At 41.6% G+C, this 18,948-nt stretch overlaps 1 protein-coding gene across 4 annotated transcripts in view; it reads right to left on the minus strand.

The window, feature by feature from the left end:
* The window catches only part of FRMD3 (FERM domain containing 3), a 248,414-nt gene that overhangs the window by 146,321 nt on the left and 83,145 nt on the right, over positions 1–18,948 (minus strand). The window contains exon 1 of one of the 4 annotated variants that reach the window (XM_019750150.2): positions 17,737–17,869. The exons of the other annotated variants lie outside the window; for them this stretch is intronic. Coding sequence (XP_019605709.2) covers positions 17,737–17,739 — 3 coding nt within the window. The 5' untranslated portion in view covers positions 17,740–17,869. Of the gene's footprint in view, positions 1–17,736; positions 17,870–18,948 lie in introns of those variants that run through there. 4 annotated transcript variants of the gene reach the window in all.

Here is an 18,948-nt window from a genome sequence, read left to right on the forward strand (position 1 = left end):
CTGGATTGTTGGAATCCATTGTTTGTTCAACAAATATTTGTTGAGCATCTCCTCTGTGCCAGGCACGGCAAATGTAAATAAAGACAAACAAGGTACAATTACTGTCCTCAAGAAACTTATAGACAGACAAGGCAGTTATTATAATAACTGGGTGAGAAGTATGGCAGAGGTTGGCCCAGATGCTAAGAGCACAAAGAAGGGGCATTTACAACTCAGGGAGGAGAGGTGAGTCTTGAAGTCTTACAAGTGTGGTCCCCAGACTTGGTGACTTCCTGCGGCACCTGGGAGCTGGCTGGGGATGCAGAATCTCAGGCTCCAACTCAGACCAACGGAATCAGCATCTGCATTTTATCTGTGTGCACACTGAAGTCTGAGAAAGGCTGTCCTACAGGATAAGGGTAAGTTAGTCAGACAGAGATAAGTGGGAGGGGAGAGCTAAGACACAGGAAAGAGCAGAAGCAAAATGACTGGTGTGAGAGAGATGGTCCCACATTCCCAAATTGCAGAGACCAACTTGCCTAAAGCACAGAATAAATAACAGACAAGAAGTGGTAAAAGAAAGCGCTTCGGAGGAAGGGAGCCTATACTCTAGGACCCAGCTAGGTCTTCCCTAAGGCCCTTGGGAAGCCCTTGAAAGGTCTTACACGGGGGACATTTAAAATACTGCCCTGACAGCAGTGGAGAAGGGGCAGGTGTAGGGGCCACAGGAGGAACTTATGGCACACGTCATGGTACCTGGCAGTGGGGACACAGGGACACTAAGGAGGCCAGGTGGCCCGGGGCCAGCTGTGGGTTGGCAGGAGCCAAAAGTCATCTAGCACAGGCTTGAGAACCTGGAGAGGGAGGTTTAACTGGCTATGCGAACCCAAGAAAACTTTTCTCTAGAACCACTTGTTTTCCCCTAATTATATGGCTTCCCAGCTAGATTTGTGTGAAAGAAGTAAAAACAAAAGCACTCAAAGGACCTCTCCTTTGGATCTCAGTTCTAGGAATGGAGCTTGAGCACGATTTCCCTAAGTCACCTAGAAATAGGAATTACCCGGGGCATTTATTCAAAAGGCATATTCCCAGGCCAAGCTACACTGTGGAATCTGAATCCAGTGGGACTGGCCTGAGGAACAGAGGCTTGGGAACGGGCAGGGTGGTTCCACACACCAGGAAATCTGCAGCCTCTGCGGCAGAGTGTGGAGACAGCCTGGACTCATCACTGCAGGGGACAACCCATAAGATGCCAACTTCACTGAAGGAGCTATTTAGAGGGGTTGTCCAGGTCACACAATCCTAGGGGCAGAACATGAAAAACAGGCTTGCTTGATACTAGTTTAGAAAGGTACCTCCCTTGATGTGCTAACTGTGCATCTTTAATGGCAAGCTTTCCCTCCCGCTATTGGGTTCATTCAATACTCATCATGGACAGACATCTATTTGGTACAGGCAATAAACTGGATTTTTCTGCCAGATAAAAATAGCAGTTAGTGTTAGTATGAATTGACCCTTGAACGTTGATACATACAGTTACGTAGCTAGGTATATAGATGCCTGACTGAGTGACTTTATATCTTTTAAAAAGATGAGCCTGGAAAAAAATGGGCAAAAAAGCAAGAATAGGCATTTCACAGAAGAAATTCATAAGGCCAAGCAAACATGTGAAAAGATGCTCAACTGATCCGTAATCAGGGAAATAATAATTAAAAAACAAGATACCATTTCATACCCATGAGACTGGCAAACATTTTAAAGTCTGACGTTGCCAAGGGTTTGTGGGATTCAGAGAAACTGAAGCTCGCGTACACTGCTGTAGGAGTGTAAATGAACACAATCACTTTAGAAAACCATTTGACACTACCAGCAGGTGAAGGTGGCTTCATGAGTACCTCCACTCTCAGGGAGAAAGCCTAGAAAGTCTTGCATACGTGTACCAGGACATACATACATATACATATATATATGAAAGTTCACAGTAGCATGCTTGGTAGTTCAATAAAACTGGAAACGATTCAACTATCCATCAATAAGAGAAAGGCAAAGTAAGTTTACATATAATATATACACACACACACAAACCACACATGCATATTTACACATATCCCTTATGTTTATCTGATACCTTTTATAAATAAAAACATTTAGTCCTCAGTTCTAGTGATTTATTATTATTTCTACCATTTATTAAGGCAAGTGCTAGGTGTTGTTCACATATTTCTGATGATTATGAAAGCACTGTAAGGTATAATGATTACCTTACAGTTGTAGAATATAAAGCAATGCTTTTAGTCTAAGATCACACCGCTGGGAAATGCTACAGCTCAGACTTGTACCCATTAACTCCAAAACCCAAATTCTTTCTTACCATATATAACAGGTTCTTTTTCCCAGAAAGATCTCAATCACACAGTATGTGTTAAACCTATTATTTTCATAATGATGTAAGCCCAATAACAAATTAATTCCTCCAATGCTGTCTTGATATGTATCCCTCTTCTTCACTGAAACTAAAAACAAACAAACAAAAAAAACAACAACAACAAAAAAAAAACTCATGTGACTGCAACTCATAATAGCATGCTCTCCTTGGGGGGGGAAAAAGCTAATTAAAGTCATCTCCACTTAATCTAGGCTGGATTAATTTGTGTTGAACTATCTATAATTCACAAGAATTAACATGAATAACCCATAGAAATTTTTCAGCTAAAAAGAAAATAAACAGCAAATACTTCTCTTCATAGTAATGTATAATTAACCATCAGCTCCCAGAACTGGTTACTCCTTTCAAACCTGTAGCTCTCCTACCGTGATATTTCACCACTGCTTGGAGCTGAGCTACTCTATCCGTGGAGCACATCCTTTCAGGTTCCTGTCACTCTGAAGATTTCTCTTGATCCCATCTCATACCCCCTGCTTCTCGACTCAGCCCCATCAATTATTTATTCCACCTCCAGCTATAATCTTCTGTATCTCCCTCTCCCTTTGATCCTTTCTCTTGGGGTAACAAACATGCAACCATGACATCTTCAGAAATGCCATTTTCTTTCCTGCTGATGTGCGCTTACCCACCAGGCTCTCTCTCACCACCCACCTTCTTGAAAGAGCCCAGCCTGTCCCGCAGTTCCATCCTTTGCCAGCCTCTAATTGCTTAATACTGATTCCTCATCCATTACATTGGGGTAATCACATCTCTTCCCAGTCAGAAGGCTTCAGTGAGAATGTGTGACTGACAGAAGGTACCAAATGGGAGTTCATTAGTCCTGCCCTTCTTGAAACTTTTCTGTTGGATTCCATTTAGCCCCCTATTTATTTCCTGGACCTGGATCTTTGTCTCTTATCTCTGTTATTTGCTCAGGGATCTCATAAGTCCTCTAGATCCAACTACACTTCTATGCAGAGAAGCTGATGGCTCTCAAGGTCTATACCCAGACTTGATGTCCCACCTGTAAATCAACAGGTCCCAAGCCAAACTCATCTTCCCTGATCACATGGAACCCCACTACTCCCCAACTGCTTCTCCTCACCACCATTGGCCAGTTTCTTAGATTTGAGGCTTTGCAACAGCCATGAATTCCTTTGTTTCCGCATTACTAATCACTAAATCCCATCCTATTCTATATAACCCACAATGTTTTTACCAAGCCCTTCCTTAGCACATCGAAGCTCCTTTTTCCCTACTCTTGGTCTCAACAAGTCTAGTTGAGACAACTTCAAGACACTCCTGACCACCCAATCTCCTGCTCCTCTCTCATTCCTCCTCTTTATCCTACAAACCAGTGCAGAGAGATCTTCCTAAAGTACAACCCTCTTTCTGCCACTGCCCCTTCCTTCTGCAGCCTGCTGTGCCTGCCAAATAAAACCCAACAATCAGCTCAGTTTGGTAAAAAGTGAATAATCAGTACCAAGAGCCACATCAAAGAAGTTCTGTATATGTACATAAGTATATATACTGAGGTGCCAAAAAATGTATACACATTTTAAGAGATGTTATCTATGTGTTACATTTCAAAGTTGAACTGAATTACGGTAGCAATGTTTAGTATGGCATTTGCTCAGAAGATGGTGTTAATCAAATAAATTCTAGAGTCACCATGTGACATGCAGAACAGTCAAAGAAAATGGCGGAAGCACGGCTGTTATTTGAGTAGCGCAAGACAATTTTGAAGTGGTATTTGAAATTCAAGAATATTGTGGAAATACAATGACAATGGAGACGTGAGTATGCAACAGAACCTCCAACATGACTAACAACTACACACATTCGTGGTAAGTGTGAGACGCATGGTGCTGTGTGAAGAAATTGAAACAGCATGCACAGTAATATAAGTAGACACTTTTGTCAACGTTGCCCAAGCAGTAGTTCACCGTAATCAGAAGTGTCTGGATGCTCATGGTAACCACTTTGAGCACCTCTTGCAGAAGTCAAACATGACCTGTATTCATCTTTTTTTATTGGTATATATTGAGTATTACAATTTTATTACAGTATTTTTCCTTTCTTAAGATGTGTATACTTTTTTTGGTACCCTCTTGTATATGTGTCTAAGGTACACACAGATCGCAAAGATCTGACTAATGCTTGGAGTAGAAAGAGTAGTTAGTTAGCAAGCTGGCACACCATAAATAAGTCTCTTTACATATCTATTCCTCAAGTTGTTAAAAATATGTTATACAAGTATGACCATAATAAAAGGAAAACTCTTTTTACTTTCACAAACTTGCTTGATTTTTTTTTTTAATTCTTTCATTTCATACCAAGGAGCCACCAAACATTTGCCTGTTATCTCCTTTAAAGTTTAAAGCCAGAGTTAGCACACTGGTGGCCCAAGAACCATATCTTTGACGTCTAAAAGCCAATGTTCAAAATGCAGATTTCCCCTAAAATCTGAAAAGCTGGCCTCCCTTGAAAACTCACCAGAGCAGGCAACACCAACTCAGCAGACCCGTGGCAGTGCACTGGAGAGGAATAACAAATGGCTCCCCCTTTGGTCAGGGCACCCACTCTACCCCATTAGTTCATTCAGATCCTACAAGGAATTTTATGCTTTGATCCCTGACTTAAACAATGAGGTTTTATTGTGCTTTCTATAAAATGACATTGGAGCCCTTTGACACACAGGTATGTTTTGCAAGCCCACACTGAGCAGCACTTCCTGTAGGGGGATCCACTGGTCCTTTATGAACCCATTTAAGGAGCATGTGTGTTTCAGACCATACATTTCTAGCTTGTTGGAACTGTGCAATAGTATAGATGCGTCAGAACATCAACACTTCAGATGTCCTTCTTCCTTCATCCAGCGAGACTTCCGATATAAATGACTATGACTTTGGTGTGATATAGTTCTTATTTTGCAAAATGAAACTAGCACCACATGTGCTTCCAAATGTCTATTATTCCCTTGTGAATAATTTTTTCTAGTATATTTCCAGGAATATGAGGTTGGATGACTTGTTCTGCCCTCCAAGATCATCTGTGTTTTCTTAAAACCTAGGACAACCAATAAAATTCCAAGTTTGAATTTATCTTAATTTGTTTTCAATGCTTTTCTTTCTCATTCTATTCTAATTTGCTTTCTATTTTAACTCTTTACTTTGTATTTTACAGGTTACAGTTTTCTTTTTCTTTTTTTAACACTGAGATTAAACATTTGACATCTCTGATCTTTCAGTTCGTAGGAGTGTCAGGTTTTTGCTGGACCGATAAAGGTGTCCGAGTAACACTGGCCTTGGCCTTCTCTTTTCTCTCTGATTTGTTGGCCCTAATGCCCTTTTTAATTTCTGCAATCTTGCAGCTCCCTTATAATTTTGGCTTTTCCCAGTTCTGTGCCTGCATTTGGTGTTATTTTTCACTAACCTGACCCCACGACCTGGTCTGAGTTCTAATCAGAAGTTTCCATTTGCCTTTCAGGAATGAGCTCTTATCGAAAGATCACTGCATTGTAAACATGCGTGCTTGCCAGCTGCTGGCACAGGGTTCTGTAGAGAGGACTCTTAAATGTGGGGCTTTGCCTTATTGAGAATAACTCTTCAGAAGGAACCTGGGGCAGCTCTAAGCACAGACATTCCTCACTAGGTACCCAACATCCCATTTATTACCTGAACCTTTCACCCAATTCCCTTCCGCTAATGCACTCTGAAATCTGACAACTGGAGGGAACCCTCCCATACACCTCACATTGCCAGATTAATACACTGCAATTCAAGAGTCTCCCCCAGGCTCCCACCCTCTGCATGCCTTGTTTACTCCCAGGATGAGTATGATCCCTTTAAAAGCCCATCAAACTCCCTCATACACTATTTCTACAACTCTGGCCTTGCCACTGAGCCAGCAGCAGTCCCTCCCTGAGTGACGGTGCTTCCCAGGTGCCAAGGAATCCAGGAATCCACTCCCAGGAGAATACCAAAAAGCACTGACAGATAGCAAGGAGCCACCACGCTTGCCTGGTAGCCCCAAAGGAATGCAACTATGTGCCCTTTGTGTGGCTGCCTCTCCACAGCCTGGCCGGCCCACGCTCCCCAACAGCCTACTCACATTCCAAGGTCATATATGTGAATCATAGTTAACCCCACCACCACACCACAGAAAATGCCACCATAGCCTCAAGCCCTCTATAACTTGCAAGGCTGTCCAGCCCAACAGGTTAAACTTTTAAAACAAAAATCATAGGTCACTTACCCAAAACCTATAGAAATGCCTATTTGCAAGGGATATAAGTTCATGTACAATATAAATTCTAGTATAATATAAAAGCACTTGAATCATTTTCATTCTTAAAATGTTTCTTCATGGAAAAAAATGTTAGGGATAGTAAAAAGGCCAATGAGAGCTTGCTTCATGCATTGTATTAACAAAGGACATGGGTGGAAGTGACTTTTAACCACATCATAAAATTCTGCATGCTCAGCAATAATGATAGAAGCAAATGGTTAGGAGAAACTGTAAAACAAGGGGACAAGAAATTAGGCCTGCTCCCAGAATCACGCCTGGTCCCTCTCCTGCCTCCCTTACAGGCAACACTCTTTAAAGGGGATGCATCAAAAGCCACTATCTTGCTCAGTGCAACAAATTCCCCCTTTACCATTTACCTCTTTCGAGCAGCACTGTGTGGGACTCTTAGACTGAAAGGAGGTAGAAAGCTTCTTCGTAAACTTCTTTCCTCAAGGCCACAGGCTTAGCAATTGATTTTAACAAATATCAAATTCTCCCCAAACTACAAAAATGAATGCTACTCCCAGTTAGGTTGCTCCATGCCTTAATTCCTGGACTCTTGGCCATCTGAGTCTCAAGTGGAGTTCAAGGTCACTTTTAGGATATTATACTACTGGTCTCCACAGGTCAGAAAAAAAGAATTTGGCTTTTTGTCCCAGGCACTGGTATTAGAAAGAAAGGGACTACAGTTCACGTCCTGGTGCTGGCCCTTCCTGGCTGTTTCACCTGGGACAAGCCACTTGGCTCTCTCTTTTCCTCAACTGTGAACTGGGACAAATGTTCATCATTAAATGAGATGGTCCACATAGAGGTCTCGGCACCCGACCTGGCACATGGCACGAGCCCAATAAACCTCCACTCAACCATCCCTTCCTGCTTAACCTGCAGTAGACCACTGAGGTTTCTGCATGATGAACTCATTTTTAAAAGCTTTTAAAAGCAAACTAGCTCATACCAAAGCAGACACAGACCATGTTGTTAACAATTCTCTCCCAATGTCTTAGATTTAAAGCTTAGGGATTCTTATGGTTTCTAATTAGAGCAAGGGGAAAAAAGTGTTGCATCATGACCAGTAATTTATGACCTGTCCGTGAAAAAGAAAACTATAATTAACATAAGATGCTACCATCTGAATCTCTTATTTAGTTCTCTTTGTTCAGTGCTTCTCCAATTCTGCAGGCACCCATGTGGAAATTGGAAAGTCACTCCAATGATCATTTTTTATTTCAGTGTATATGTATTTATAGAACACAACCATATTATCATATATAATATGCAATGCACATGTACATATGGACCCAGACACATAACTGCACATATACACATGCATACCCACAAAATGTCAGAAAAGACTGGAATACATGTGCTAGGTTTAATGTGTTTGGCACTCAGGATGTGATATGAACATCACATACAGACTTCCATTTCATTTCCTCTTAGTCAACAAGCAGTGTGCCCAGGGGCCTTCTGAACTCAAATATCCAGGCCCACCCAGAAAATCCTCTTGTCTAACCTAGATTGGAAAAGGGAAGTTCTCATGAAATCAAGTATCCTAATTAAAAGAAAGTTGGTGCCTCTCAAAAGTGGAGAATCTAAAGCCACTGAAAAATAGGAAGCCTGTGGGGAAGGCTCAAGGTTTCAGATCAAATAACTCCCGATGAACACTGGGCCTCACTGCTGAGTCATCCACAATAAGAAAATTCTTCCCTAAACCACAAACACCCCCCAGAAGGCTATCTTTTACTCATTTACTCCTTGGTATTAATTAGTTTAATCTGATAGCTTTAGTCAAAGCCAAGATGACTGTACTGAAAGAATGTTTTGTTTGTTTTGTTTTCATTTGGGACCAGGGTCAACAGGTAAAAGATGGAGGCAGAATTAACACCACATTCGTTTCAGTGATTCTCATTTGAGAATCACCTGGAAGGTTTATTTAAGATGGAGATTTCCTGACCCACCCCCAAATTGTGATTCAGTAAATTTGAGGCAGAGACCAGGACTCATATATTTTTAACAACCCCCTACCTGCACTGATTCTAATGCTGTCCGCAGACCACAATACGGAGAAACTGGACCAAGCTGTACCACCCCAAAATCCCTAGAACCTTAGAACCTGGCTTGAAACAAAAGTTTCAAATCTCCACAAACTAATTATTAGAGAAAGAGAGCCCTGAATAGGCACATATCCAGGAATTCCTGGAGTACCAGTGCCTCCCTGGCAGCCCGCACCATAGCACACCAACTCCTTTCCCTCATGGTTCCATTTTTGAGAGGGGTGTTGAAGTCCTCACCTGTAATAGTGAATTCATCTATCTCCTTGCAGTTCTATCAATTTGTGCCTCACATCATTTGATGCTCTGTTGTTAGGCATATACACGTTCAAATTTGTTATATCTTCTTTTTTCATCCCTGATAATTTTCCTTGCTCTGAAGTTTGCTCTGTCTGAAATTAAAATAGCTATTCCCATTTTCTTTTGATTAGTGGTAGCATGGTATATCTTTCTTCACCCACTTACCTTTAATTTGTATGTGTCTTCATATTTAAAGTGGGTACCTTATAGATGACATATAGTTGGGTCTTGTTTTTTGACTCATGACTCCTCCCTTCAGCGTGACTCCAGCTCACCCTGCCCCTATTCCCAGCAATCCCTCTCCTAAACTTCTGATCTTGGACTCTCATTCTGTAACATCTTCTTTGAGATTAAGCAGTTCCAGAAGAAAACAAAAATCACCATGGAAATCCATTAAAACCATTTGTAGATCTGTCACACTGAGGGTCAAATCATAGCTCCTGAAACCTAATTAAGTAAGTAACTGACACATAAAACAGTCTGCACAGCAGGCAATACAAAGGATTCACAGGACTGCATAATATTTAGTTTTTTCTAACTAAGAATCTAGTGTGTCTAAATTAATTACAATGTTTTCTTTCGTGAAGTCAAAAATAGTAAGATTTACTGTATGTGTAGCTGTGTGTCATGCACAAAAGATCAACCTACTAGCAAAGCAAACCTTGCTTCAAGAGGCAATAAAGAGAAAATCTAGGAGTTTTCAATTCAAAAATAAAAAATGTTGCTGCTTATAAACTTAAAGATATAACAGTCACTTTCTATATTGAAACCAGTTACTTCACAAGATTCATTTAAAACTGTGTTCTGGAACTAGACAAAAATACAATTTTGTTTTGAAATTATGCCCTCTCAAAAATAATCATGCCATTTAAAGACATACATTTTTACTCTATGACTATAGTTTTCCAACCTGGACCAAGGGTGAAAAAACATGAGAGTAAGTTGGACAGGAAAAGAATATTGATCCAGATGGTTTTTCTCGGAGCCATCATCCCTGAAAACAGTCTCAACATACCACACTGGAAAGAAAGAACAATAAAGCAAAATGCAACATTCAAGCCCTGAAATAGCTAACCATTGAGAATAAATATCCAACGAAAAATCAAAAGACTGTTCAGATGTTCACTAGAGGAACCTCTTCCACAAGGGTTCCATCATGTATTCTCAGGAAAATTATCTGCAATTTGGAAATAAGTCAAAAGTATAACTAGGTGCCCTTTCACAGTCACATAGAGCTTATCTGACAAAGCCACAGAAGGGCACCTGACGCTTTACGGAAGATAACTTGACTTAACATTTACTACACTTTAGGGTCCAGACTGTTAAATTAGATGTTAACTTGTAGAAGATCAAAAAGCTGCACGATTGCTGTGCCATTTTTTTGTTTTTGTCCCATAAGCTAAAGGCAATGGTTTTATCACCTTATATAACATTATGTATCTCAGTCACATCTCAGCAATTCTTATTCAACCGTTATTTTGTTTCATTGACTATTTATATTTAAGACTCCATAGTCTCCTTCGAATCAGCTTTGCCATCCTGCTAGTTCCCTGATTAGTGAGTTAAATAAATCTCTGACACATGATCACTGTATGTTTGTATAAGAGGAATCATCATTTTAACTTATTGAAAATTATACATTGAGACTTTCTTTACCATTAGGTCCACCTATCTTCCTGTCCTGGAAACAAATGCCTGCTCTGGCCTTTCTCACTGAAGTCTGAGCTTGCCCATTATGTCCAAAACACCATGAAGCCTGGGAAGGTTCCATTTGGCTCACACAATTATCACTGGTCCACCGCCACCAACCAAGGTTATGGTGGCTCCTACTACAGCCAACACAAAACAGCTCTTTCTGCAGATCCCCCCATCCTCTGATCAGGCTAAGATTCAGCATTTAACCAAGGAACACAGAGCTGGATCTTCTGTGGAAGCAGAGCAAAACACAAGGAAAAGAATGACAAGACACACTTGCATCTTTTTAAGTCCAGTATCCTATTTCCTTTTTGTTCCAGGGCGTGAAGTTAGTATCAGACTTATCATTTTAGGAAAATCTATAAATCACTGGAAGTGACAAAGCAAGGCTAAATGAATGAAGCAGGGGTTATCCTCAAGAGCACAAAAGAGACTGTGGAATAAAAAGAAGCCAGGGAAGAGAGAGAACGAGGGCATGTGAGGGCCCATGTGTTTTGCAGAGTCAGCCTCCACTCTCAGCCTCACCTCCCACACACTGGATATTCTGGTGCTATAAGCAGACTCCCAGTGAGGCTGGAAGTGCCAGCGCAAGGCTAAAAATTTCTGCTAACTTACTATTAAGTATACCAAGAAAAGATCTGACTCAAGAACACACCTTACTGGATTTTCCCCCCAAAAGTCAAAAATGTATTTTCCAAAGTAAGCTACAAAGTGTGGGGTGGCTAAGCTCATACTGCATAATCCCAAACAGAAAAAACTTATGAATTCCATTTTTTGAATTGCTGAAATGAACCCGCTATTTGGGGAAAACAGTGATTGTTACCTGCTGATGTCTTAAATGGGTCTTGAATACGGGGACTCAGCAGGAGTCACGGGTAATTTCTCTCTGTCCAGTCTATGGGTCTCAGAAGAAAGTGAAGTATTTTCTCCATACAAATGTGGGCTTGTACAATCAGGTATGACCAAGGTCATGGAGCCTGAATTAGGCCAAACAACCTCATCGGGGGCAAGATGTACAAACAGCCTTTCTTGCTCTGTGTGTCACATAGTTCAGAGGCCATCAGGAGTGGCTCCTGCCTCTGGGCTGTGCCTCAGTGTGGCCTTCCTCCCACACAGTGATTGGCTGCAAAAGATCACTGTTCAGAGTCGGAAATACTGTGGACGAAGGGAGGAGACAGCTGCAAACCCTAACCCCTGTGCGTGAACCGCACCTCCAGACACCTGTGAACTGCTTTTAAAAAGGCACCTATGAGTGAAAAAGGTATCTGCTCACCAGACCTACCCATTGTGAGCTCCAGAATCTTGAAGCTCATCACTAAACGGGGGCCTCACCCAGTCTGGGAAACTATATATAATAATTTATTTTTTACTTAAGATTTTATATATATGGTAAAATATGATTTAGGCCATGAGAGCCATAAAATGTTTAATGTCCATAAATGGATAGTATCCATACAGGCTCCAGAGTGGGTTATAATAGTTTTCAATTCCTCTTCCTTATGTACATGGCAACATAACCAATGACCAAGAGGGGACCCCTATAATGACTGAATCGATCTCCTCTTTTCTCAGTACCCGCATGGAAAATTCCTTCCTCAGGTCTGGTCTACTCTGAAGAGGCTACTTCTGGCTTATTATGGACCAGAGAGAGCCCTCAGTCTTCATTGGGATAGCCCGTGAACCATCACAGAACACTGAATCGCCTCTCCAATGTGACTACTCCATGTCCACCATCTTTCTTGAAGTTAGCTTTTCTCCACAGGAGCAGCAGAATGGGGAGGAAAAGTGAAATTCCTCTGTGAGATAACAGAACATATACAGAGGGTGCCAGAAAAATGTGTACACATTTTAAGAAAGGCAAAAACTGTATTAAAATTGCAATACTCAATATATACCAATAACAAAAGATGAATACAAGTCACATTTGACTTCTGCAATTACAAGAGAGGCTCAAAGTGGTTACCATCAGCATAATTTTAATAGTTTCTTTTTCCTTTCTTAAAATGTATATACATATATATATATATATATATATATATATATATATTTTCTATGTTTCCCCAAAAATGACACCTAGCTGGACAATCAGCTCTAATGCGTCTGTTGAAGCAAAAATTATTATAAGATCGGGTACAATATAATACCAGGTCTTATATTGATTTTTGCTCCAAAAGGTGTATTAGAGCTGATTGTCTGGCTAGGTCTTACTTTCAGGGAAACACGGTATGTGTGTGTGTGTGTGTACACACACACAGATATGTTGGTCTCTGCCCCTAGTTCCTAGTATAGAGCTCCTAAAACCCTCGAAATTTCCTAAGTGATATGAACACTAGGAGCATCTTTTGTTCTAATATTTGGTCTGTGACCTCAGGTTCCCGACATAGAATTCCTAAATCCCTTGGAATTTCCTGGATAATAACAGTGTCTTTTGTTCTAATGAGGTGACTCTGGGATGGCTCCTGGATGAGGGCTCGTCACCAGAAAGACCAAGGCAGGATTAGAAACTTGGAATTTTCAGCCCATCCCTCATTCCCCAGAGAGGGGAGAGGGGCTAGAAATGGAGTTAATGATCCATAATACCTATGTGATGATTCTTCCATAAAATCCTAAAAGTATAAGGTTCAGAAAGCTTTCAGATTGGTGAATACATACTGGAGGGTGACACACCCAACTCCACAGGGACAGAAGCCCCTGCACTCACCCTCTCAGACCTCACCCTATGTATCTCATCCTTGATAAATACGTGTTCCTCTGAGTTCTGTGAGCTGTTCCAGCAACTAATTGAATCCAAGGAGGAGGAGGTCATGTGAACCATCGATTTGTAGTCAAGTCAGGCAGAAGTTGTGGGTAACCCAGAGACCTACGACTTGCAGTTGGCATCTGAAGTGGGAGGCAGTCTTGTAGGGCTGAGCCCATAACCTGTGGGGTCTGACACTATCTCCAGATAGTGTCAAAATTGAGTTAAATTATAGGACATCCAGCTGGTGTCTCAGAATTGCTTGTTGTGGGGTAAAACCCACACATTTGATGTCAGAAGCATTGTGTGACTAGTGTGAGAGTAAAGGAAAAACACAGGAGGAAGACTGAGTTTTTCTTTACACCCTCTTAGCAGGAATTTTCTGTTTGTAGGGCAGCTGAAAATGGGTCCTTCCTGAACAGCACCATTGTACACACATTATGAATATTTTATTAGTAGGTAAAGACAGAATCAGGAAGAGCTATGTGTGCCTTGCTAAGGTGTTTGACCTTTACCCTGTAGGCAATGAGAAGCCATCAGAAGTTGTTCTGTCAGTAAGGGACAATAAGTTATCAATACGTTAACAAAGGTAACACTAGCAGCAGTGTATATAAAATACAGAAAAGCTGCTAGAAAGACCAGATAGGAGACACTAATCTACTAATTCTAGTTCATCTTATTATAATTCTGAATGTTTTTCAAGCAGGGAATTGCTTTTTAAGATCTGCCTCAAGGTCCCAAAACTCACTCACTTCCACCTTAGTGGTACTATTTCCCTGGCACTAGTCATTATGAGAAACAGAGAAGGTAGTCTTGGGCATCAGTAGGTTATAGGTTTGATGGCACAAACTGTCTGCCCAAGAGAACGCTCTTGTCTCTATCATCAGAAGAGACCAGACCTAGACTTCTTTCTAGCCACTGATCACAGGCCTGGGTCATTTCAAGGACAGCACTTCCCCTGTACTCTGATTCTATAATCCAAGTCATGCCCAAGGAAATTTTTTGAACACATTATCACCTGGATAAATAAAACACAAAGCTCCCCTTATAAGAATAAACATAATCAGTGTGTCAGTCTCAGCATAACACTCATGGCATGGTCCCTACAGTCAATCCAATGACCAAGAACGGTATTTGTACAGTTTCTGACTTCCCCAAAAGACCCCTATTTCTTCCCTAGTCACCTCTGGACTCTCCATAGCCCTACAGACATAAGATTCAGTGGACCAGCTTCTAGCTGGACCACTCTCATGGCGGTATCAGCAATTACCTCTTCCAGTCTCCCAGGGCCATTTTCACAAATCAGAGGGCACATAAAAAATTGATCAAAGGGAGAAGATTAACTGGCAACATTATTATCCGTGGGAAATGTTCAGCTGTAGAAAAAGATGAAAGTCGAAGCTGTCAAAGGCAGTATATCATAGAGGAAAGTATATAAATTTTAGTATCAGACAGACTGAATTTGAATCCCACCCCTGTGTGACCATGGGCATCCTACCTTAGCTTTCTGAGTCTGTTTTCTCATCATAAAATGGGAATAGGAACCTGTACCTTGCAGAATTGGGGTGAAGATTACAGATGACATATGTGAGGCACCTAATATACTCTGGTACCCAGAAAGTATGGCAGTCATTAGAGCAGCTCCCATGTAATCTGATTTTCCTCTCCTTCCAGGCACATGGTAGAATGTCTAGCTTCATTTGAAGTAGGCTTTGGCCGTGTGACTTGTGTTGGTGGAGGAAGCTTAAAGAGCCAATGAGATATTCACTCCCTCCCCAGTACTATGGTCGTCATAGAAACATGAGAGATAAAGCCTCTATCACCCTGGGTCACTATGTGACCTTGGTGAGCAGAAAGCCCTACAGACACACATAGGGCATTATAGCATGAGCAAGAAAAGGAACATTGTATTAAGCCACTGAGAGTTGGGAGTGTTTTTGTTACTGCAGCATGACCTAGCCCATCCTGACTGAGAGAATAAGTACTCAAAGATTTCTAGCACATATGATTCTATTTTCATTATTTCAAAATGCCACCTTCAAAAGGAAGGTGGGAATGCATAAGAAGTCAAAGATTCTGACTGAATTCAGTAAAGACTGATCTCAGGGCAGTTTACCAGGCAAGGATCCTGATACATTAGTTATTTAGAGTTAAAAGGAATAAGAATAAATAATCCTAGTTCCTGAATTTGAACTATGCTTCCATGAATTAAGGATTTAAAGGTCACATTGAGCAGAGTAGGATAAATACACAAAAGAGTTTCTGCAGATTAAAAGCTCTAAAGCACTGGACCCCGGCCAGAATGATCATAATCCAAGAATCGAGGTCAACAGCCCTGGAAAATAACTCTGAAGTATTTTCAGCCTTTAAACTCCTCAATAGACCAGAAAACATCTGTTTCCTAATCTAGTGGGAAAAAAGCTTCATTGCTAAATAGTAGTCAGCACCCCTAAGTATGAAATTCATTGCCATTTTCCCCAGCAAAAACATATACACATATTAACACTTCCTCCGTTGCTATCTGCAGATGCCGACAGCTGTAGACGCCACTATAGGAATGGAGCTTTACATCCAAACAGAGAACAGAGCGCTTCACTTTCCTCAAAGTCACCAGAAAAGGCCGGCATGAACTCCCAAGCACCAGCATACACTTCTTACAGTGATCTTAATTCAATGTAGAAGAAACGAAATATATTGGACTATTGAATAAATACAATCCTTTTTTAGCCATTGACCTAGTGCGATACAAAGAACATGAGCTCCAAAACTGGACAGGCTCCAGCTCAAATCCCATCCTCAGAAAATTCAAGCCAGGAATAATATGCAGCCCATCCTCTTCAAATCTTCCCAGGCACAAAAGGAAGCACTATGTGCTATCCTTGGGGTATCCCTCAAAAATCATCTGCTCTTTGGCTTGACAGAAGTGAAGTTAGTTCTCACTGTCCCCATCAAAGTCAATACAGCCATAGAAAGCTGTGTATTTGGACCACACTGACCCAAAGTGGTAGGTGACCATTAACACCAGGTCCTGGAAATCATATGCCAAGAAACAAGAGGTTAGAAATCTGCTTTGATTTCACTATAAGATGTTGAGGCTGCTGCTGACTACATCTCCTACTGTCTATGTTGCCCCAGACAATAGGAATTAAGCATTGAGAAATCTATGCCTTCCATAGTAACCAGCGAATTTTTTCTCTCCTGGTTACATTACATTTTCTTTTTCAAATCGCCCTCCAGGAAGCTCACCAACGTATGGCCCACCCACAACAACTGTGCAAGTCACGCAGCCTACAAGCTTGCATTCAGCTTCTCATGCTCCTGACATTCATGTATCCTAATTCTTACTTCGTATTTTTCTTAATATTTTATTCTAGTACTACTTGTTAGTCAACTCAAATCCTATATAAAATATGTTCGATATAAAGTAACAAGACACTGCTTTCTGGCACCAGCCATGTCAAAGAGGTGCCATCCAGAGGGCATGCCCTAAAGGGCACCAAAGGGGACCTCTCCTTTCCCACCACAACTTCATGTCAGATGCATGACAGTTTCAGCATTTGAAATTCATTAATTTAGCAAAACTACTTTCTTCTTTTCTTAGAAGATAAAGTAAAAATACTTGGGAAGGATGCCTCATTATTTATTGTTACAAAGAAATTTATTATGATCCTATTTAATCATACATAGCTCAGCACAGGTGTGAGCCTAGGAAAAGAAAACACAAAGATAATAGCATTTGATGAAAGACTTAAGGAATGTTTGGGAATCAAAAATATTTGCACAGTGGGGAATTGCTTTTCGGAGACAAGCAAGCTTGTAGACTACAGGGCTTTTTGATACGGGAGAGGGAGTGGGGAAGGGGTAAAATGTGTATACCTACTTCATAATTTGGTACAAACATCACACTTAAGCCTGAAAGTCTGTGGTAAAGGGCTTCATGCTTTTAATAACTAGCACTTCATTGAGTCTTGGAGATTACAAGGAGCTCTTCATAGGTATTATTATCACATTTAATCTTCAAAACAACCCTGTAAGTTTCCACTATTCTCCTTATTACATAAATATGAGAACTAGAGCTCAGAGAGATTAGTAGCTTCTCCAAGGGAATACAACTTATTTAGTGGCAGAGGGAAGAGAAGAACCCAGGTCCTTTCCACCAGAAAACAGCCCATGTGACACAACTGCATTGTCCCAACAGAGCCCACCAGCAGGCCCACCCAGAGCAGGATGCCCCACTGTGGAAGACACAAGCGACTCACCATGACATCCACAAGAGCCCAGCGGCTTCACTCCAGGCAATGTGCCGTAGGTAGCCCTAAATACAGCTTTCTGAGCGAAACTACAACCCACACTTGACAATAAAAATGCCTGTCTGCCACAGCCGACATCCACACCGAAAAAACACCTGCCCAAGTAGGAAAGTCCTTTTCTGGTCCTTTGCACCAATTGTTCTTCATTTACTCATGTACGGGAAAGCATTTCTAGGGCACTTGAGGAGGAGGTGTTAAATTTACTGGATTCCAAATGTTCTACTTTATTTATAATCAAGAATATGTGAACGGGAAGGAAAATACACCCTGAACAGTGAATGATACCTTCCTCACCCCACACACTGTCAACCCCCAAGCCCTCCCCACAGACGGCAAATCCTGGTACTAAACAAATGAGATCAGGGCCGCTGCCCTCCCCTCCGGCCTGGACCCTGTGTGGTGGGCCTTGAGGCCCTGAGGTGGTGGCTGTGGTCTGTGGGCTGAGGTCCATGCCCACTCCTAGACAGCTACACCAAGCAGAGAGGGACCCAAACCAGAAGAGACCAGACAGGCAAGCAGACCTTAGGCCCGAGCCAGTCTGGATGACACCAGCCACAGGCCCAAGGCACCACAGGCTGGGGTGAGATGCACCATGGGAGCGGGATCTGCTGTCAGCATTAGCAGGAACACAGCCTGCAGATGAGAAACCGGGCCTCAAGACCTCAGAGGGTCAGCCCGGAGCAGGCAGACAGCCCCTGGAGAGGACAGAGAGCTGCCAGTGGCAACAGAGACCTGAGGGGGCACAGGCCACAAATCCCAGCAACACCATGGCACACAGCAGGAGCTTCTGGACTAGAAAATGGAAGTCAAGGTGTCAAGTCCTAACGCCACCACATTCTGCCTAAGTAACCCCAAACAAGTGACTTGTTCTCACTGTGCCCAAGTTTCTTAATCTAAAAACGATATAAGAGACCTACTTCACAGGATTGCTGTGAGCACTGAATGAGATACTATTTATTAAAGTGCCAGTACATTATCTAATACATGGTAGGGGTTCAATAAATGCTCCTTTTTCCTTTAAGACTCTACCAGAAGTAGCAACATTCTCAATGCCTGACCTACATGCAACCTGAAGATGTGGGTTGGGGTTTTTTGTTTTTTGTTTTTAGTTTGAATACCTAAAAGTTGGTTCTTGGGTATGTATAAGAATCCAATTTCAAT

Source organism: Rhinolophus sinicus, linkage group LG04 (genome assembly GCF_036562045.2).
Source record: "Rhinolophus sinicus isolate RSC01 linkage group LG04, ASM3656204v1, whole genome shotgun sequence".
In the NCBI taxonomy this organism is placed as follows: domain Eukaryota; kingdom Metazoa; phylum Chordata; class Mammalia; order Chiroptera; family Rhinolophidae; genus Rhinolophus; species Rhinolophus sinicus.